The following is a 21,831-nucleotide window of genomic DNA, read 5'->3' on the forward strand; positions in this document are numbered from 1 at the left end:
GGCCTTCTGCCCCGACCCACAGCAGACGGGTGACCCCATGGGATTGGAACCTCCATGGCAAGATGCACTTGGTACTGGCCGGGGCTGGCCAAGGGGCCCCTGTGGAGACACCCACCAAATGTGCCACCGGAAGTGAAAACCAAAAGGATTCCTCTCAGACCCACAAGGCAAGAGGGAGGCACCTCTCCTGCCTGAGGCACACAGGGGGCTGGCCTTCCCGCCAGAGAAGAAAAAGGAAGTGAGAGACTCCTCGTTCTCATTAGCGGGATGGAAGCTTCTGTAGGAGACAGAGGGGAAAACTAGGAAAGCAGCTAGAAATACATAAGGAGGAAGAGGGAAGTAGGGCAGAATAACATGAGCCTTCATGGCCTGGAGCTGGTGAGGAGAATGAGGCCCTCTTAGGAGGAGCGACCCACCCCCACCAGGCCCTGGCCCCCTGCCTCTCCCAGGAGGATATGCGGGGGGACCTTGGTGGTCAGCCATTCCCGGCAGGTGTTCAAGAATTTTAACTCACTCACCTGTGACCACTTCCTAGCGGCCTGCTCCCTAAGACTCACCCACGGAACTAGCAACACTCCCTTCCTCTTGACAGAAGAACAAGCAAGGGACTCTGTCCGGAGAAACATGGAACAGACCTCCCAGATGACCTGGAAGCCCTCACGGGGGCTGCACAGGTGATGTTTTCACCCGGCTCCACTCTGAGTGGGGTCCTTGACTCCGGAAGGGCCGGTGGGGGTGGGGGGGGGGGCAATCACCTTGTTCACCTAAGTGGCAGCAAAAAACATTTTGGTTTCTGGGCTGTGATGTGGTGCTTCTGGGGGAACAGGCTTGCATCTCAGGCTTTGCACCTGGTTAAGAAGGACAGAAATGTGCCCGGGAGAGATTAGTGCCAGGACAGCTCCTCTCTACTGCATTTCCTTGCTTGATTTGTCTTTTTTTTTTATTAGAAGAAAGCATTCCTTTGCTAAACACTCCCAAACAAAACCTAACTAGCCAATCAAAGAAACCATCCAACTGACCAAATCAACTGACCCACTAACCAATCTACCGAATGAGCAACCAACTAACCAACCTGTCCAACAAAGATTAAAACCACTGCAACCCCGGGGGCACCTGGGTGGCTCAGTCAGTTAAGCATCTGACTTTGGCTCAGGTCATGATCTCCCGGTTTGTGAGTTTGAGCCCCTTGTCGGGCTCTGTGCTGACAGCTCGGAGCCTGGAGCCTGCTTCGGAGTCTATGTCTCCCTCTGTCTCTGCCCCTCCCCTGCTTGTGCTCTGTGTCTCTCTCAAAAATAAATAAACATTAAAAAAAAAAAACCTAAAAAAATAAATTAGGCACTCGGCACCCAGTGTACCCACGCACTTAGCCTTGGACTTTTTAGGAAGCCGCTGCTGGTGACTGCACCCCGCCCCACTTGGTTTCACACCTCCATTTCCAGCCCTGTGAACTGCCACCATCTTGGACTTGACTGTGGAGTTTGCTCCTTTGAGGCGTCCCATCCTGCCATGCCTGTCACCTCTCCTATGCCCTGCCCTGGGTCCTAGGACAGCCTTACCAGCCCTACCTATACCACTGACTTGAACACACATGGCGGCCATGGAGTCTCCCAGTTCTCAGAGCGCTGAGAACGGAGCCACAAGAACACTCTGCTGTCCTTGCTGCTTCTGGGAGCAATTTCCTATTCATGCCTTAACTCCTCATATGGCTGTTTCTGTCGTATGTGTGGTTTTTGCTAATGTGAGGTCTTTTGGCATTTCAGTGCATACAGGGATGTGACTCGGGTTATAAATTACTGTGCTAACGGTGGCCTGGAATGCTGTGGTCCTTGAACACTATTTGCATAAAAATAACTCATGTATTTAGAAGGGGAAACATCAGTATGGAAAAAGGGATCAAGGAGATAGCCTGAAAGTAAACACATCACGTCTCTGTTCTTCCACTTTGGCAGTTCCCGAGTAGTTTTCCACCCTCTGAGTCATTTATTATCGCTTTTATTAGCCTTCTCCATCCAGGCTGACATTATTTTCTGTTTTACTGATAAAGACGATGCTTCTCGGAGAAAGGAGTGGCTGGGGCAGCTGCTGGAGCCTGGGGTGGAGAGCGGGCAGACATCCGGCCCAGATATCCCACTGCGTCCACCTGGCTGCTAGGGCTAGCCTGGCCCACATCCACCAGCTTCTGGAGGAAACCCAGGTTCTGACCTCTCTCGCAGGTCAGGATGAGAGAGGTTCCTTGGGCACCTTCTGCTTCCCTTGTAATCCTCTTCCTCCACTCTGCCTCCTACATCCCGAGCCTTGTGTAGCCCAGAAACATGACTCTTTTTTTGTTGTCGTTTTTAAGTTAATTTAGTGTGTGTGTGTGTGTGTGTGTGTGTGTGTGTGTGCATGCACGCGCGTGAGAGAGAGAGAACAAGTTGAAGGGGCAGAAGGAGAGGGAGAGAGAGAATCACAAGCAGACTCTGCACTATCGATGCAGAGCCAGATGCGGGGCTTGAACTCACAAACCATGAGATCATGACCTGAGCCAAAATTGAGAGCCCCGGATGCTTAACTGACCGAGCCACCCAGGAGCCCCGAAATACACCTTTTTCAAACAAGGCAGGTCTACTGCTCTCCCCCCCTCCCCAACACTATGGTGCTTTAGATATTGTAGTAGACTGTATTTTCCAAGTAGGTGGCAACAATACCTACCGAACTTGGTGGGCACTGTCCAGGGGTCTCGTCACCCTCCAGTTGAGGAGTGGGGTGTAGGTCTCCCTTGACATTGGGCAGGCTTGTGACTGCTTTGATAGAGAGAGGATGGTAGAGATGCCACCAGTAAGACTTCTCAGGCTAGGTGCTAAAAGGAATGAGGCCTCTTGTCACTGTTAGGACCCTAGCCACCATGAAAGCAGTCTGACTACTCTGGGCCACAATACTGTGAGGAAATCCAGGCCACCTAAAGATGCCATGGGAGGGTGCTCAGGTAGACAGCCCCAACTGATGTCGCCGGGGACTAACAGCTGCCAGGCACTGAGGGGAGACAGCCCAGATAATCATAGCCCCCAGTGGTCAGGTTGCTCCCTGCCAGGAAACCTTCCCAGCGGAGGCTCCTCACGTTGTGCAGCAGAGAAAAGCCACCCCTGATGCTTTGTTGGAATCCCTGGCCCACAGAGTCCCAGAGTTTAACACGAAGGGTGTTTATACCATTAAGTTTTAGGGTATGTCTCAGATTTCATGGCAGGTTAAAACGTGTGCAACCCTTTTAAGATCCTAAATGCACAAATCCTTTAAATTCTTCTTCTCTGGGACAGAGTGAGGGTGTAGTTTTCAGCGAATGTGAAATTCCAGCCAAGATAACTGCCAACTTGAACCTTCACGAGGATGGCCTTGTGGCTTGGCTTTAATCACATCGCATAAAGGAGCACCCCTCGCCCCTAAGCTGCAGCCTGCTAATTTCAGACGAGACCAATTCTAAAAAACGTCTGATAATCAAGCACTTCTTCTTCTAATACTGTTTTATAATTAAAGAGCTCTTTCAGAACAGGATCAGTGTATCATTCTGGATGGCAGGGGGGACCACTTGCGGTCAGGATAAAGGGTCACTTCCAGGGCTGCCCCACGGAGAGTGCCTGCTAAGAGCTGTCTCAGTAAGTCTTCTCTGGCAGGAAGTGTGAGGGTGACAACCGTGACATTGCCCATGTGATCATATCCTCCCTTCCTTTCCCCTGCTTCCCCTGCCTTCTCTCAGCATCCATCATGTGTATACTCTGCACCAGGCACTGAGCTAGGTGCTGGGGATATGCAGGTGAGCAAGGCGGATGTGATCCCTATTCTTGAGTGTAGAAGCTGCCGTTTTCTTGGGGTGCCTGGGTGGTCCAGTAAGTTAAGCATCTGACTTTGGCTCAGCTCATGATCTCGCGTTTCGTGGGTTCGAGCCCCGTGTCAGGCTCTGTGCTGACAGCTGGGAGCCTGGAGCCCGCTTGGAATTCTGTGTCTCCCTCTCTCTCCACCCCTCTCCCATTTGCACTGTGTCTGTCTGTCTCTCTCTTTCAAAAATAAATTAAAAAAAAAAAAGAAGCTACCATTTTCTGTCCAGTATACTTCTTAAAAAATTTTGTAAATGCTTTTCTTTTTGAGAGAGAGAGAGAGAGAGAGAGAGAGAGAGACAGAACACGAGCAGGGGAGGGGCAGAGAGAGAGACACACAGAATTTGAAGCCGGTTCCAGGCTCTAAGCTGTCAGCACAGAGCCCGACACGGGGCTCGAACTCACGAGCCCTGAGATCATGACCTGAGCCGGAGTCAGACGCTTAACCAACTGAGCCACCCAGGTGCCCCTTAACATTTTTAAAAATATTCAGAATACAAATAAAACTACATGGAAGTTTATGGGTGGTGAGGATGTCCAAATGCACACGGTTGAGGATATGGATTTTCAGATGGACTCTGACCCTGCGGGCAGGGGTAGAAGGATGGGGACTGTATTAATTAGCGCAATGCTGGCTATGGCATCAGACCCCCTAGTTCAGAGGCTTGGCACGACAGAAGTTCCGTTCTGATTCATGTTGTTGGGAGACAGGTGGCACTTCCCCATTTGGTGACTTTCCTTCTGTTGGTAGCTCTGTCATCCCTTCAAGCCCGGGAATCCTGCGTGTGTTGCCAGTAGAGCAGGGAAATGCCTACGTGCTTTTGATCTGCCTCGGTTGATACATTATCATTTCATAGAGAAGTCATTTGGCCCAACTTAGATGCCAAGGGAGGCTGGGAGATGCAGCCGCTGGCCAGACAGCCCCTCTAGCAACAACCCAATACTATGGCAGGAGAAGCAGCGATCTTTGTTATGCAGTTCCCCATACCTGCTCTTGGGTGACGTTGGAGGATTTCTGTCCACCATGATGCCAGTGCACTATGGAATGACACTGGCTTGCTTAGGACTCCTGAGAGCTGGGGGCTTGGCCAGGAAACCTAGATGGCTCCATCCCACCTCTGTAGGAAGATCTATAAAAGCCTCACATGTCCCCAGAAAGTATTTTTTTTTTAAGAGAGAGAGAGAGAGAGCATGAGTGGTGGAGGGGCAGAGACAGAAAGAGAGAGAGAAGACGCAGGGCTTGATCTCATGAACCGTGAGACCATGACCTGTGCCGAAATCAAGAGTCGGACAGTAAACCAACTGAGCCACCTGAGCGCCCGCACAAAGGATTCCATAAAACGCATATGTGGACGTGTCTACCAGTCTGCCTTGTCAATTCCCTCTGCTACCTATATGGGAGAAAACATCTTTAACCAAGAAACAAGGACACTCTCTGAGGAGCGCTTCAACACACCAACTTTCATAAAACCAAATAATTAAAAAATAACCAATAAGCATTTAAAATGCCCATAATCCCCTCAACACTAATTCATTATAAAATATTAAGAAGCCTGTCACCATTCTGTTGGTGGAGAACTTAAAGCTCTTCTCTGAAAAACATTCTCTTCCGTGTACCCCCGGAGAAACATACAGCAGAATAATGCCATATAACGGTTCTAACGATATGTTCCTGCAACAAGAGAGTTTTAGTTTCCATTGCTTTTCATTTATTTTATGTTATAAATTAATAACATATTTATGATAGAGAGTAACTCATTTAATTCATTAAATGTAAGTACCATAAAGTAAGGCACTTAGATAAGAAAAGTGTGAAACGATCCTGATGCACTCCTAAATGTTACATTAAGTATATAAATCATTTTGTTTTCTCTCTGCTTGAAGTAGAAAGCAGCTGAGGAGGTAAATGTAATTACTATAATTCTATTTTAAAAGGTCCAGGAAGCACGAGAATAGAATTTGCGCAAACATCAAAAAAGGCAGCTTATTCTGGCCCCATTTGTCATCTTCCGTGACAAACTCAACTAGATGGTATGGGGTGTGGCCATCAAATGAATACGCACTTTCAACGACTGAGAGCTTTACAGGACTAGGCTCCCCAGCTCTAAGGCACAGGGAACCCACTACTTGCTGGGGTCTGACTTTTTCCACCTTGACGCCCCGGGCTAGGAAATCATCTGAAGTTTCCCTGTTGGAGAGCCCCTGCCCTCTTAGTCCCAGATCTTCAGGGCTTTGGGTGGTTGGTGGGGTGGAGGGCTGGCCCGAGGGGGCCTGGACACGTGGACTGGTCTATTCCAGCTCATGCCCAAAGTGGGTAAAATGTGTTTTGGTGAAGGGGAGGGGGCTGACTCTGTGAAGCACTCAGCATGGATGCTGGCTATATGAGAGGATTTGGTTTGATTCTGCTTTGAAAATCAGGCGTGACAACCTCCAGCCATGGCTTTGCCCACGGGCTCCCAACTCCTCAGCTGAGGAAAGCCCATGTGGAATGGAATATAAAGAAATAACACAGGAGGGGCGCCTGAGTGGCTCAGTTGGTTATGCGTCTGACTTCGTTCGGTTCAGGTCACGATCTCCCAGTTCATGGGTTCAAGCCCTGGGCTGGCTCTGCACTGACAGCGCAGAGCCTGGAGCCTGTTTGCGATTCTGTGAGTCTCTTTCTCTCTGCCCCTGCCCTGCTTGTGTGCTCTCTCTCTCTCTCTCTCTCTCTCAAAAAATAAACATTAAAAAAGAAAAACAAATAACATAGGAGAAAATGCAAGTGCCAAAAGTCCCTTTGCTCCGTGGCTGCATTAGAAAGGAAACAGCTAAAAGAAATACGGTGGGCGCAGTAAGGCTGTTAAGGGGGAGAATGAACAATGGCCCCCACTGCTCCAACAGTAGGGGGTGCGGGAACCACCGTCAACTCAACACCAACAAATGGCCAAGTTCGGGCGAGGCTGATTTGCACACAGTGCTCCCAACCTTGTGGATATGGGCTTTCTTGGCCTCGTTCTTAAATATGGGAACACCGAAGCAAAAGGAGCACTCATAAACAACTCACCCAAAGTCACACGGTTTTGTGAATGGTGGATCTGAGAACACGAACCAGCCTGGTGTGGGATGATCCTAGTAGGTGCACACTAGGACGGGGCAGGAAGGGTGGAGAGGGCTTTGGAAGCCATTCTAATGTCTGCTCCTCTGGACGTGGGTGGCTGTTCCAGCTTAGCTAAGAGTTGTGTACAATAAAGCTAAGGTGGTGCCAGCGGAAGAACAACGACGCGCATCGGCTTTAGTATTCTACGTGGTACCAGCATGTTCCCCCTTTGCCTTTTCTTACCTTCCAAAAACCCGAAAAGAACACCACAGGAGCTCCCTGCCCTTTTCCTGTCAAACTCGTCTCACGGCTCACCTCTGCCAAGAAATGCCCCCATCCTGACAGTCCAAAATAATGACAGGGCATTAAGCTGTTTTCTCTGCTGTGGGCTCCACGCCAGCTACGTTGCTTATCTGAATCTTCGTGAGGAGAAAGGGTCAGTTACCTGTGGTTGAAATATGCTCCATCATCGTCACCACCACCATGATCATGATCGCCATCATAACCATCACCATCATCGTCATCTTATAATCTGCAGGGACCGGGAGCCACGCTTTGTGTGCATCTAGGGATTCACATTCGAAGGCAACTGGTGATGGACACAAAATCCCTGGACCAAGTAGAGTTTGGGGCTTTATACATACTATCACATTTAAGCCTGTGCGGTTGGAACACAAGATCTAGACAAGAGCTTTGAGAGCCCAGGGGCGCCTGGGTGGCTCAGTCGGTTAAGCGGCCGACTTCGGCTCAGGTCATGATCTCACGGTTCGGGAATTCAAGCCCCGCATCGGGCTCTGTGCTGACAGCTCGGAGCCTGGAGCCTGCTTGGGATTTTGTGTCTCCCTCTCTCTCTGCCCCTCCGTCTCTCTCTCTCTCTCTCTCTCAAAAATAATTAAACATTAAAAAAAAAAACAGCTTTGAGATCCTAGAGGAAGGGCAATCCTAGCTGCGACCCTCAGAGGTGCGTATTAGGGGCTCTATTTTACAGAGAAGGAGTGAAGCTTGGAGCTTTTCGGTGACTAACATACGGCCAAATCGTGAAATAAAGGTGAAGCTGGGCTTCAAATCTGGGCTGTGTAATGACAAGCCTGCACTCCCACCATGTTATCACTGTGCCCCAAATGTAGGCTGCCGGCTTTCTCACCCACTGTTGCTCCATTGCCTCCATGCTCCTCCCTCTGAGGAAAGAGTGTTGACCTATTTCCCTCCCGGCGGCATTTCTGAAACAAGACTGGAACTGAAGAGGACAAAGGCCTCATGCTCCTTCTCTGAGCATCTGTGGCCTCTTTGATAATATGGATGAGTTGGATCAGAGAATCCTCAAAGTCCCTTCCTGACCTTTTGAGATCTCCATTCAGATCATCTTCTCCCTAAATGTGGTGAAATTTTAACTTTTCAGTATGCCCGTGAGCTGGCTTACGAAACTTGACTCTATGACTCAGGATTACACAGAAAAGAAATGGCTCAGCGTTCGCTGGGTGGGATGGGGTGGGGTCTGTGTCTCTTGGGCATCTTCCTGCAGCTGATACACACCCGGACACGCCTCCCGGAACCTTCCTGCGTCCATGCACAGGAGCCCTTCTCCATCGTCTGACTTGTATACGTGTTAACTCCTCCTCAAGACCCACTGGCTGAAGGGGTCAGGGACGGATGGAAAGCCATCATTTCTTGTTCCGCACCTTCTCTACAGTGACCCTGATCTTGCGAATGTTCACAAGGGTCCTGGCACTTTGTGCTAAAAATTTCACTACATCTCTTGCTGGTAAGTCTAGCCGAGGGCCCCTTGACCCCCCATCACACGGATATGGCAATGATTTAAATGGCTACTATTCTTCAAACACAGGATCACGTGCAATGGACCTGACCTTTTGCAAAATTTCCACAAAACTGCATGGGAAGGCATAACATTGCCGTAGCTGAATTAGACGTGCTCTGAAATTACAAGGTTAAATTGGATAACCTCCTTACACTGCTGAACTGCCAAGACAAATCACTGATATCCCTTCAGGGATTAACAAAGACCTCAGATAACCGATGGAGGCTGAACCGAAGTACGTGAGGACAGAGGAGATCAGGAGCTAACACAGTATTTCCTCCTTGCCTCAGTGAAGGCTGAAAAATCACTTGTGGAATCTTCTGGACTCCTCGGTAGGAGAGTCTGGTCATCAGTGAATTTCGCTGGAGCCAGCAGCTGTTTAGCTGAGATGTGGTGGTGAGGTGGGGATGATACGTGAAGAGAAATAAATGAGCCAAACTATGAAGGCCATGATGACAGGACACGGGGGTGGACCCTGTAGAACAGGGGGGACCTGGTGTAAAAGCATGAGGGTGCTGTCGCTGTCTGGGTCATGAGGACAATGCTCTGTGCTTCGTTTCTCCACTAATGCCTCCTTGACTATTACAAATGGTATCTTAAAACAGGCAGAGACGATCTAACCTATGCCAGCCACCTCCTCTCATTTCTTCCTTTGCTGACACTGGGATCCATTATGACTTCCCATCTAGACTTGGGAGCATGGCTTGTGTCCTCAGATGGCTATGTGCACATGCATGTGAATGCACACACGCGTGCGGTGTGGATGTGTGGTGTGTATGGGGGGCTAGGGGGAAGGTACTCTGCCTCGGCAGCAAGCCTGACCAAGATCCCCTGGCATAAAGATGGCTATATATCGTTACCATTATTTACCACCAAGCAGAAGACACAGGCCAAACTAAAAACTAACGTTCCCAAATATTTTGCCCACTTTTTCTAAACCAGTTACAAAAACAAACAACAAAACATCATACGTCAACTGCAAGGGCTCTGGATGTATCGTTGCTTTGGGGGTTGATGATTCACAAAAATGAGACAGGAAACAAGACTGCTACACGTCAGGAGGAAGGGTGAGGGCAGAAGCATGCGCTGAAAACAGGACATTGTGCCGCTCCCTCCGCCCGTGAGCTGTGAGCTGGTGAGCTGGTGGCTTGGCCGGGGTTCTCGGGTCCGTCCCACAGGAGGCCAAACAGGCCAGGCCTCCTTGCCACCTGACTCCTGTATCCAGGGGTACGAAGGTAGCTTCCCCCACTGGGTTATGAGCAGCTCAGGGGCAGAAATGTGCTTGGAACTTCCATTCCCCAGTGCCCCGCTGTGCAGGGTCAGAGTAGGCATTTGGTGAGGGCCTACTACACAAATGAATGCTTGTAGGGATCAAGAACGAACAAGCCATAGGTAACCAGGGCTAACCCTGGCGTTCGGGTCTGGGTGGGGTGGGGAGGTGTCGGGGTAACCACAGGTCCCTTCAAGACACAGAGGGATCCCCATCCCAACATCAATATCCCCCCATTGAGCACCCCAACCCTCCAGCCTTGCTTCACGTGACACATTATATTTTATTTACGTGTTTGTTTCCCCGCTAAAATGTAAGTTCTACACAGGCAGGGATTTTCACTTGTTTGGGTCACTGCTATGGATACAGCAGTGACCCAACGCTGGCAGATTTTGTAGAATGAATTCCGGCAGATTGTGTAAAATGAATGAAAGGATATGTCCATCCTGCTAGAGTTGAAGATCCTTGCTGCCTTGATTCCACAGTGCCCTCACCCTATAAAGAGCTGTGGATGGGAGAACAGGCCAGAGCACGTCTGGAGCTCGGAGTAAGAAAGGGCAAGGAAAGAAACCCATCAGCCTGCATCAGACAGAAGGCCCGATGGCACTGGGAAGGCAGGGGTGTGCTGGGGCATCGCTAATGAGGGCTGCCTTGGTGCAGCCTTAGCATTCACACGGGGCCCAACAAACACGTACCGATGTTTCCTGGAAAGAAAATCTCCCCCCTATTTTCAGAATGCCTGAGTCTGGTGAGAAAATAACCACTGGAATGCTGTTCACCAAAACAAAAGTTTGCCTCAGGGTGAAGAAGTGACAGTTCAAAGCAAGATATCTGGCTTTGTAACACTTCAAGATTTACCACTGTTTCTCAGGAACGGGGGTCCCTCTCCCCCCACCCCCTAAAAAAGCCTCACAAAGAAACGAAAAATGAAAACCCCCGAGAGGCATGGTGCCGCGGATGTGAATTGGGGAATTCTGTAACCAGTTGTATAATTAGCACTCGGAAGCCTTACTTTTTTTTTTTTTTTTTTTTTTTTTTAATTTTTTTTTTTTCAACGTTTATTTATTTTTGGGACAGAGAGAGACAGAGCATGAACGGGGGAGGGGCAGAGAGAGAGGGAGACACAGAATCGGAAACAGGCTCCAGGCTCTGAGCCATCAGCCCAGAGCCTGATGTGGGGCTCGAACTCACGGACCGTGAGATCGTGACCTGGCTGAAGTCGGACACTTAACCGACTGCGCCACCCAGGCGCCCCGGAAGCCTTACTTTTGAAAGCAGCTCTGATTATCTGTCTTCTACTCAAAACGTCCTCAAGGATCCCACTGCTTACAGAATAAAACCCTTGATCCAGCAGCACCCAAAGCCCTTCCCCTCTGGGCCTCAGTCTGACCTACAGCTCCAACATGTACCGGGCCCTGTCCATGCACGCAGCCAGCCAGCTGACTGCCCACCCTCCTGTCTGCCTCCTCCTTACATCTCTTACAGCTCGTGTGATTTTCACGTGGGTCTCTCTCCCACTCCAGTGTGAGCTCCTAAGGTGAGGAACAACCCCTGCGTGACCCACATGTTCCCACGTGCCCCAGATACGCTGACGTCAACAAGTGTTCGGCAGTGGCGTTTCTAGATCCAGTCTGATGGCGGTGGTGGTACTTCTAGATCCAGCCTGATGGCGGCAGTGGTGGTGTTTCCAGATCCAGCCTGATGGCGATGGTAGTGTTTCCAGATCCAGTCTGATGGTGGTGGTGGTATTTCTAGATCCAGTCTGATGGCAGTGGTGGTACTTCTAGATCCAGCCTGATGGCAGTGGTGGTACTTCTAGATCCAGCCTGATGGCAGTGGTGTTTCTAGATCCAGCCTGATGGTGGCGGTGGTACTTCTAGATCCAGCCTGATGGCGGCGGTGGTGTTTCCAGATCCAGCCTGATGGCGATGGTGGTGTTTCCAGATCCAGCCTGATGGCGATGGTGGTACTTCTAGATCCAGCCTGATGGCGGCGGTGGTACTTCTAGATCCAGCCTGATGGCGGTGGTGATGTTTCTAGATCCAGCCTGATGGCGGTGATGGTACTTCTAGATCCAGTCTGATGGTGGTGGTAGTATTTCTAGATCCAGTCTGATGGCTTCTCTGTTCTACCTAGAATCCTTCCATGGCTCCCCCTTAGTATCCACACAAGAATTCAACCTCTCTGTGAGGTGTGGGAGGTGTGGGAGGATCGCCAGGGGCTGCTCCCGCCTAGCTTACCTCCCACAGCCAAGACAGAGCCCCTCGCATGCCATGCTCTCTGTGTTCCCTCTGTGTTTCTCTGTGCTACTCTGCTGGCCCAGGGTGCTTTGGCTTTAAAGAGCTTGTCCCTCGGTCATCTCCGCTAAGAAACCTTCCCATCCTGCCGAGGACCCACGCCCTTGGCCTCTCTCCTGGGCTCCCCTGCACACCCCCACACCTTGCTTGCCTATCTGACTCCCACACCAGGTGCTCTCTGAGGACAGGGACCATTTATCATCATGTCCCTAGTGCCCCGCCCGGAGAAGACGTGCGATGCCATTTTCAGAACGAACAAGCCTCTGGCTTGCAATTGCCCCAATTTGCTCCTTTGACCTTGAATGTTACAGCTGCATGAGACCCCTCCCCCCGCCCCCCCCCCCCACACACGGTTCCTGCATTAAGACCATTACCTCCATACCCACTGGGCCCTGATAAGATTTAAGATGAAAGGTATCCAAACTGCCCTTTCCCCTTTCTTGGCTCAGAATGTTTCTCGCTGTTTCTAAAAGAGAATCTGTTGGCTAGCTTCCAGAAGCCTGAAGCTACAAAAGGCAGAGGGAAACATCTGTCACCACTGTATCGTTCACTTAGTTTGGCAGCTGCATGATAGCAGAAGGTTCTAGCATTTGCTTATGAAAAGAAGTCACTATTGGAAGAAATTCCTGGCAGACTTTCTGACAAGAGTGCAGGAGCCCCAGATCTGCTCTGGCTGATTTCCGCTCCCTGTGGTGAGCCCTGGGATCTGGGAAGCTGTCCTCCTGATCTAGAAAGTCATCCCTCTCTGGGGCATGGACCTGATGCGGCCTCTTCCTCGGGTGCCCAGCTGTGTAGGAGACTCACAGGACCGCCCCCTTCCCGTTGTGACTGCGGTTTCTGCCGCGCCCACACACATCTCCATGGCCGGAGCCCAGCCTGGGTCCCAGGCACCACTACTGTCTTGGCACATCCCCATGGCCCGCTGTCAGCAAGAAGCAGGGAACCAGAGGCATGAGACTGGAAACCCAGTTCAGCTGGGCTGGGGGGTTTTTGCATCTGTGCCCTTAATTCCTAACAACAGTGCCCAATCGTGAGAAGCCCGGGCCAGCTCTACGATGCCCCGTGCCGCCAGCAGCACCAGGAGTTGACTTCTCCAAGGCATAACACCTGCATGAGGCCGCAGGGTTAGCACTTCCCCCAAGACCCGCCCCGGTCATTAAAATCGGTCATCACGGTACAGCGACAGTTGCTCACATCTTAACAGCATTTCACAGTTTACAGGGCGCGTGCATGGATGGTGCCTCATTTGATCGCACAACAATCTCGTGTGCAAGATGGTGCACGTGTCATCACCTCCCATTTACAAGTGAGCATCTGAGGCTCCCACAGCTTAAATGATTGCCCATGGAGCCTCTCCTCTCTCGAAAGTGGCACAGGACCTGAGCTCAAACAGCCCCGGGGCCGGAAGTGAGTCACTCATCGGTTCCACGTGGGATGGTGAAGCCTGGTTCCTACATCTGGTCAGATTAGCGGCATTTAAAACCCTGTAGCTAAGACTCACAACTCCTGGGCCTTTTCAGTCAAGGCACAGCCCTTGACCAGCAGCACCAGCATCTCCTGGAAGCTCGTTAGGAAAGCAGAAACTCAGATCCATCCAGAACTACCCAATTAGCATGTGCCGTCCAGCAAGATCCCGGGTGGACATGTTGGGTTGCAGGGGCTGTGCACTAGGCAACGTATGCTCTCCTTGCCACTCTGGCTGACTTTTCTGGCTTCACACTGGGAACACAGCTCGGGTGGGGAGGGCTTGGGGAAAAGAAACTTCCATCAGACTGCTTGATAGGCACAAGAAGAGCTGGCTTAGCTGTTCCCCTCTCTGCGAAAAAGGTCTCCACCTTTGTCCTCTTTTCCCCAGCTTCCTGCCGAAGCACTTTTAGCCAGAGACACACCTCTTCCGCTGACTCTAGATCCTTCCCTCTCTGGCGTTAATTCTGATAAAAGCACAAAGAGGGGAGATGTGAGTTCAGTCTTGCTTGAGTTCTGGGAATCCCAAAGTCTGTTTAGAGAACCCCCAATTTGAGTTGTGACAGAGTCATGATCTCCTAAGTGAAGCCTGTGAGGCTAAAATTTTCTCTCCCTTTTATTGACAAAGAATCTTTCCTTGCCCCTTCAGTGGTGTGCACGGCTTGACCAAGCTACCCACTCAACTGCTTAGCAAATGGGCCGTTCTGCTTAGAGCTGATTTTTAAAAAGATGGTTAGAAAGATTTTTTTAAAGAGGCGGACCTAAGCTTTACTGTAGAGACTGGGCAAGGTTTTAGGGGGCTTCGCTGACCATGTTGTGATTACGGACCCTGCTCCTTACTGCTGTCCGGATCGCTCCGCCTCCACAACCTTTTCGTGATTCTGCAGGAAGTCCTGATTCTCCAGACACGTTCCGCAGAAAGACAATTCTGCAGTCGGTGTTGACTGATGTCTGTGTTTAGCTAATCCACTTAGGTGACCTCTCGTTCTTCCCACCTGGCCTTTTTACCGCCCCCCCCCCCGCCCCCCACCCACTGAGCTTGGTTTTTTTTTCTGTGCTTGTTCTCAGCAGTCAGTTACATGGCTCAAGGCCTGCCCGGAGCAGCCAGCCGTGCCCGTCTTGTCCCGAGGCGAGTGGCGATCACGTGAGGACACGTGTGTAAACCAGCAGCCACCGCTGCCCTCAGGGGAGGCCCTGTTAGAGTGCACGCAGGTGAAGGGAGCAGGGAGAAACACGTCATCTTCTCTGCCAGGGATTCTCTCCCAAGAAAGGGGGCATAAGCTCACTTCTAACTCTTTGCTAAGGGAAAGGGGCTTCATATTCTAGTCAGTTTCACGGAAGGCAAACGCTCCATCACAAACTCTGCGTAGAGCCACATGACTGTTAAATACATCATTTACCGAGTGTCTGTTCTTGTCTGCGACCAAAAGCAGACTGTTATTTTTCTCTTGCCTTGGGGCCAATCTTGGGCCCTCAGGAAGTTTCTAGACCTATCTGTTTCAGTCTGCGTCTGGCTGCTCTTCAGGAGAGGCGCACGAAGTCCCGCTTTAGCAATGTCTGGCTGGCCCGTGAGCCGCTGGTTTAATTCAATGCTGAGAATGCCCCAGGCCTGGGCCCCAGTTCCAGGCTTCAGGCTCCTTGCTCCTAGGGGCCTTGTCTACTGAATTTGCTCGGATTCCTTGCCACTCAGGGGACGTGTGAAGCTAGCCTTATGACTCCGTCTATGCTCCATTGGAGCCCCTTCAACTGGAATCTGTGGTCCGATTTCCAATTTGGTCTTCCAGTCCAAATTCTGTCTGTCGGAACTGTAAAAAGTAGGGCACCTCACGCATCCGCCTGTAACTGACAGCGACATAACGGCACATTCCCGCAGGAAGGTTCTAATCTGAGTCTAGACCTCCGTTCCCCAGACTCGTTGCTCCTTGGACCCGTGATGTTTTTCGTTACCTTGTGATGTCTAATGGCAGCTTGAAAACAGGGGCGGAGCTCGGAGCAGATGGTCCGAGGGGCGCGGTGGTTTCGTGGGGCATGTGTTTGGCAGGGTGGGGGTGAGGGGGGAAAGAAGGCAGTGGGGAGGAGACCCTTCAACTTTCAAATTTTTCCCCCACCATGAGGGCTGACAAAAAGATAAGTTCCCAGGGCCCACCTGGTCACCTTGGCCAGCGTTCTTGCCTCTTTTTGTTTTTGCCCTGAGTAGATCAGATTTGGGCCAGCAGGAAGGCCTCCGATCAGGGCAACCATGAGATCCAACGACTGGCATAGGATGAGGACTCAGGGTCAACACCGACAACGTGACTTCTAAGGAAGGCTGGGGGGACCCCGCTGTATACAGAGGTACAGAGTTTGTCAGGGTTTCTGGCTTCTTTGGGAAAGGAAGTTCACACCAATGGACTCCACGTGGGAAAGTAGAGTCAACAAGGTCTAGACGCTGCTTTGACTTTGAGAGCCACCCTCTCCAGGCCCAGGCAATCACACCACAAAGAAGGAGGTGTCCTGGGTCAGAGAGAGGATGAACGATCAAGTCTTTGAGGAGGGGCGATGGAACGACAGAGCTGTCCCAGTTGTCCCCTTTCTGGGGACCTACCACAGGCTGTCTCTGAAAGATGATGCCTCTTGTTTCACATAAAGGACTTCTTCGGGCTGAAGACACAGGAAGCAGGTGCTCACCACCCCAAGGGGAGAGGATTCTGATCCTCGCCCCACTAAGACAGCAGGTGACACCGTGACCTCTGACCGCTGCTTTCCCTGGCCCGACGCAACGCCAGCACTCAACAGAGCGGCCCGGAGTGCAGGCCTGCCCCCACGGAAGTGCCTACCTGTATCTCTGCTTCACAGACTGCTTCTCTGCGGACTTGCAGACGTGCCCCACGTAGTACAACGGGAAGAACAAAAAGTTCCAGTTGGTGGCAAACCACGTCAGAGTGAAGGGGGCATCGAACTTCCTGAAGGTCAGCTTGGCGAGCTGCGTGGAGCCTGCCCAGGAGGAGCACACGCACAGCACGACCGCCACGCCCCAGAAGATCTTCTTGAGCTGCGCCCGGGAGCATCTCCAGCAGCGGTGGCTCGTCCTCCCGCCGGCCTCCGCCCCAGCCGGTGCCTGGGCCTCCGCCGGGCCCGGGGAATCCCGGGGGCGCTCCTCCCCTGGAGGAAGAGAAGGGGTTGGTTACCTGGGGGCCTCCACGCCTTCACCTCATCGCCCCCGAAACCCAGGGGTGAGCGGGAGCGGGAAGGCCCCCGACCCCACTTGCCACTGTCAAGGCCAGCTGCCCCAGGGAGGGGATGAGGGGCCGTGGCAGCCTTCTGGAACAAAACTTAAACAGAAGACGTTTTCGCTGGTTCAGTGATCCTCCAGGATCCCGACCCCCGAAGCGTGGTCCGTGGGCTAGGAGCATCAGCGCTCACCCCCAGCTTGTTGGAAATGGGAGACTCTCAGGCCCCACTCCAGAAGCCCCGAATCGGAATCTGCCTTTCCACAAAGCACAAGAGACTCTTGAATACAGAGGACAAACTGAGGGTTGATGGGCAGCGGGGGCGGGGGGCAAATGGGTGATGGGCATTGAAGGAGGGCACCTGTGGGGAGGAGCACTGGGTGTTGTACGGAAGCGATGAACCACGGGAATCTACCCCCCAAACCAAGAGCACACTGTATACACTGTATGTTAGGCAACTTGACGATACGTGATATATTTATACATATACAAAAGAATCTGCCTCTCAACAGGTGGTTTGCGTGCACACCAGTGTTTGGGAAACACGTCTCCAGCACGCATGGAGAGGTGGAAACATTTTCACCCTGGTCTGTGTCGGCTCACCCGTCCCGCTGTGCTCCGGGGCACCGGGCATGCCGGGTCCGGGGATGCGTGCCTGAGAAGGGCACAGGCCCTGACCTCTGAAAGCTCCCAGTCCACGGACACCAGCTCCTTCTGCCCGTTCAACGCACGAATGCCAAGATGCTCATCTAACTCCGCGTGGAGGGCAAAAATAGACGTTCCCCCTCTTCTCTCTCTATTTGCTTTGTCTTCCTGCCGACGGCCTTCAGTCCCACTGCGAAGCGTTACTTGAAAACCACAGCCTCTGGCAGCAGAGGCTGTGGAAGGCCTCAGACACCCCGTTCTAAGCCACGTGACTTCTGGGAGCCAGCCTGCAGCCCGAAGCCTGGCCCTGGGGCAGAGTCGTTCCCACAGACCAAGAGGAGGTAAAAAGGCGTTATTTTCCACCGTTTGGTTTTCATTCACGATTGTGTGCGAGCCGGTCAGCTGGAAATGCAGACAGAGCTGCAACGGTGCGTAGGGTGTAATCATGGACAGATGCAAATTTCCGGCACACTTGCCTTTCAGACGGTCAGCCCGGCACTTAGCTGGACGGGGGCGCCCAGTGCTCAAAGGCCGTGTCTATTACAGGGGTGCAGGAGTCAGTGCAAAATCTCCTGGGGCCAAACATACTCCATATATTCTGTTTAAACACAGTCAACTGAGCTTCGTGTATGATGCTCTCTAAAACAGTACATGCACGAGGCAAAAATCCTGACCCAACTGTCAGCCCCCGGCTGTATCTGTTTTAGCCAAAGGTTCTACCGGGCCTTACGTGGCTACTCACGTGAGCGATCACGTCCTTTACTAGCTCAAATCCTGCTCGACACCATCTATAGCGTGCTTCCTTGCCTGCTTTATTAGTGTTTAATTTCTTTCTTCCTCTTACTTTTCATGCGAGTGTATATGATAATGAGAAGGCCTCTGGAAAATCAAATGCTTAATCACCCTCTCAGCTTCCGGCAAGTGGCGGGTCTCTGTCATGGGCTGGAGGGCAGGAGGCAGGAAGGCGAAAGCAAGCAGGTTCGCATCCTGTTGGGTTATGTCCTCCCACCCGTATGGCTTGACTTTGTTCCCAGCGAACCCCCGCAACTTAAGGGAAATTTAATTTCAGATAGATGCACGCATATTTCAATTTATATACACTGAATGCCGGGCATGCGGGACTGACCCTGCAAGCCTTCATTAATGGGGATAATTTCCAAGCAGTGTTGGGGGTGATTTCTCAACCACCATTACCACTGTCAAAAACTCATGGAAAAGACAACTATGGAGATGAAAGAAAACGTCCACAGACAAATCAAATGCAGTTTCACACGACTAACTTCCTACTAACGACGGACTCTGGAGGAGGCTGAGTAAATTCAGGCTTGCGGCTTTTTGTTTTTTGTTTTTTCATTTAGCCCTTCTCTGTGCCAAATACAGTTTTAAAACTTAAAGAATTAGGGGCACCTGGGTGGCTAAGTCGGTTGAGCGTCTGACTTCGGCTCAGGTCATGATCTCACGGTTCGTGAGTTCGAGCCCCACATCGGGCTCTCTGCTGTCAGTGCAGAGCCTGCTTCGGATCCTCTGTCTCCTTCTCCCTGTGTCCCTCCCCCACTTGCGCTCCCTGTCTCTCAAAAACACATAAACATTAAAAATAAACACCTTAAAGAATTAAGCGATGACAGATGCTGTGTGCTGTTCCGATGAAAGAGAAAGTCACCAAATCATGTAACGCTGTGTTAAAATACTCCCGTAGATTTGGAATCAAGAAGTTATACTCTTTTTTATAAAGATTTTTTAAATGTTTATTTACTTTTGAGAGAGACAGAGAGAAACAGCTCGAGATGGGCAAGTGGGAGGAGAGAGAGGGAGACACAGAATCGGAACAAGGCTTCAGGCTCTGAACTGTCAGCACAGAGCCAGACGCAGGCCCGGAACCCACGAACAGTGAGATCCTGACCTGAGCCGAAGTCGGACACTTAACCAACTGAGCCACCCAGGCGCCCCATGAGAAGTTATACTCGTAATTTTGTAAGCCTTTTGGATCATTTAACCAAAGGAATATTAAGAATACGCAAGCTGGTAGAGCGTGCGACTCTTGATCTCAGGGTTGTGAGTTTGAGCCCCACGTTAGGTGTAGAGATTAATTAAAATAAAAAATCCTAAAAAAATAGACAAGCAAAATAAAGACATTCAAAACTACAATCCAGGCTCTTCTTTAAAAATAAGATAGAACAATGTTTCCCAACGTTAATAGGCATTATAAGAAAAAAAGGATTCCATGATCAGAAAAGCCTGGAGGACACTAGGTAGATAGATCAGAACCAGGTTGCTTTGCTTAAGGAGTATTCAGGGCTGATGCGCATCGTGAACTTCCACAGCTACAGAACGTGTGTTTCCCATATAATTTAAACGTAACACCTGTGGTAGGAATGGTGCCCCTTGGAACACACTTTGGGACACTGGAACAGACCCACAAGGAATCGTAGGCATCCCAGCCAAATTCATTGCCAACTTTCCATTTCACTGTACGGAGCTTCTTATGATAATAATAATTACTTATCAATTTCATTGCCTCATTCATTCCTAATACTAGATCTACCTCCCATAAAGTTTTCCTTACAAGTAGTTTACAAAATTGCTGAAGAGCATACATAATAAGGACTACAGACTAATTTTAGTACCCAGAGATAATACCATGGAGATTTTGCCACAGTCTCCCTGGTCTTTAGTGTCTTTGTCACACACACACACACACACACACACACACACACACACACACACACAGCAAAACTGGGGTCATACTGTATTTCTTCTAGTATTCATTTAACTGAATGCATAACAGCATGGACGTCGTAAGTTTCAAAGGGTGACATTCAGTATGATGTATCATAGGAATATCTCAGCTGACTCGGGAGCTGCCATGAAGCATCTGCCCCGTGCCAAGAGCTCCAGGCAGTCAATGAAATAAATATAAAGCATGGTTACTGTTCTTCAGGAACTTACAGTCTGTCTGGGAGTGACAAAACAGACCTGTGAAAGAACTACAGAACAATCATGTGTGAAACAGAGGGATTTTGACTGTAATGGAAATTGTGAACCCAGCACGACCAGCATGGGCCATGATACCGGTGGAAAGAACCAGATGATGCAGAAGGCTGGCCTGGATGAAAGATAGAAAGGCCCCGAGTAGAGAGTGGAACAAAGTTCAGGGTCAGGAATACACAGGGTGTGCTGAGGGGCAGTGAGGAAGGTGGTGGGGTCTGAAATCCATTGCCACCTTGCCCCATCTTGATACCCAATTTTTTTTTTTAATTCAAGTTAGTTAACATACAGCGTTCTTGCCTTGGTCAGACACTCGGCCAGGGTGGCTGAAAGGATGGGAGAAAATTCAGGTGTTAGTCGTTCTTTATTTAGGAAGTTCATACCCCAGCATCTATAACCAATAGACAGAATTAGTTAAGGAGTAAATAGAGAGTGATATAATAAATTTGGTTTTCAGGTGCATTGGTTCTCCACTATTTTTTTTTAATTTTTTATGTTTATTTATTTTTGAGAGAAAAGAGACAGACAGCATGAGCAGGGGAGACACAGAACCCGAAGCAGGCTCTACGCTCTGTGCTGACAGCTCAGAGCCTGACATGGGGCTCGAACTCACAAACCGCGAGATCATGACCTGAGCCAAAGTCAGATGCTTAACCGACTGAGCCACCCAGGCGCCCCTGGTTCTCCGCTATTTGAAAGGCAGCAAATGTACCCCATGTCAGGTACCATTCTCAGGGTCATTTTAAATGCACTGATTTATGCTCAGACTTCAGACAGAAGGAATTACAACAAGGGGTGCAGCATCCCTTCTCAAAAACCTCTCAAGTCTTCAAGTGCAGGGAACTCTTGCTGACTTTCCCTCCCATCCTAAATTGCAAGTCAAGGGACTCCTCTGCCTTTGATTTCACTCCTTTAGTAGAACAGCTGAAACAGGAAGTGCAGATTCCTGGAAGGAACAGCTGAAACAGGAAGTCTCAAAGAAATCAGTGCGGAATTAGCCTCACGCTAATTCCTGTCTCGGCTCCTCTGACCATTGTTGTACGACGAGGAATGCTATTTATGTCACCTTCACTCTTCCAACACCCCCTCCCGCCAACCACTAACTACCCTTCTATCCACGATCTTGTGCCTTCCATCCTAACCTCAACACTTTAGCCTCAACGGTTCTGCGGGCAAACTGGACCATACGCTCTGGCCCCCTGGTTGTACTGCCACACGCTG

General features: G+C 50.6%; 1 protein-coding gene across 3 annotated transcripts in view; it reads right to left on the bottom strand.

The window, feature by feature from the left end:
• The window catches only part of SLC35F3 (solute carrier family 35 member F3), a 406,817-nt gene that overhangs the window by 87,278 nt on the left and 297,708 nt on the right, over positions 1-21,831 (bottom strand). For all 3 annotated transcript variants that reach the window (XM_086679659.1, XM_086679658.1, XM_025915052.2), the window contains one exon: positions 16,588-16,912. In XM_086679659.1, coding sequence (XP_086535785.1) covers positions 16,588-16,912 — 325 coding nt within the window. The remainder of the gene's footprint in view (positions 1-16,587; positions 16,913-21,831) is intronic.

Source organism: Puma concolor, chromosome D2, assembly GCF_028749965.1.
Source record: "Puma concolor isolate L17-30 chromosome D2, mPumCon1.1.hap2, whole genome shotgun sequence".
NCBI classification, from domain to species: Eukaryota; Metazoa; Chordata; class Mammalia; order Carnivora; family Felidae; genus Puma; species Puma concolor.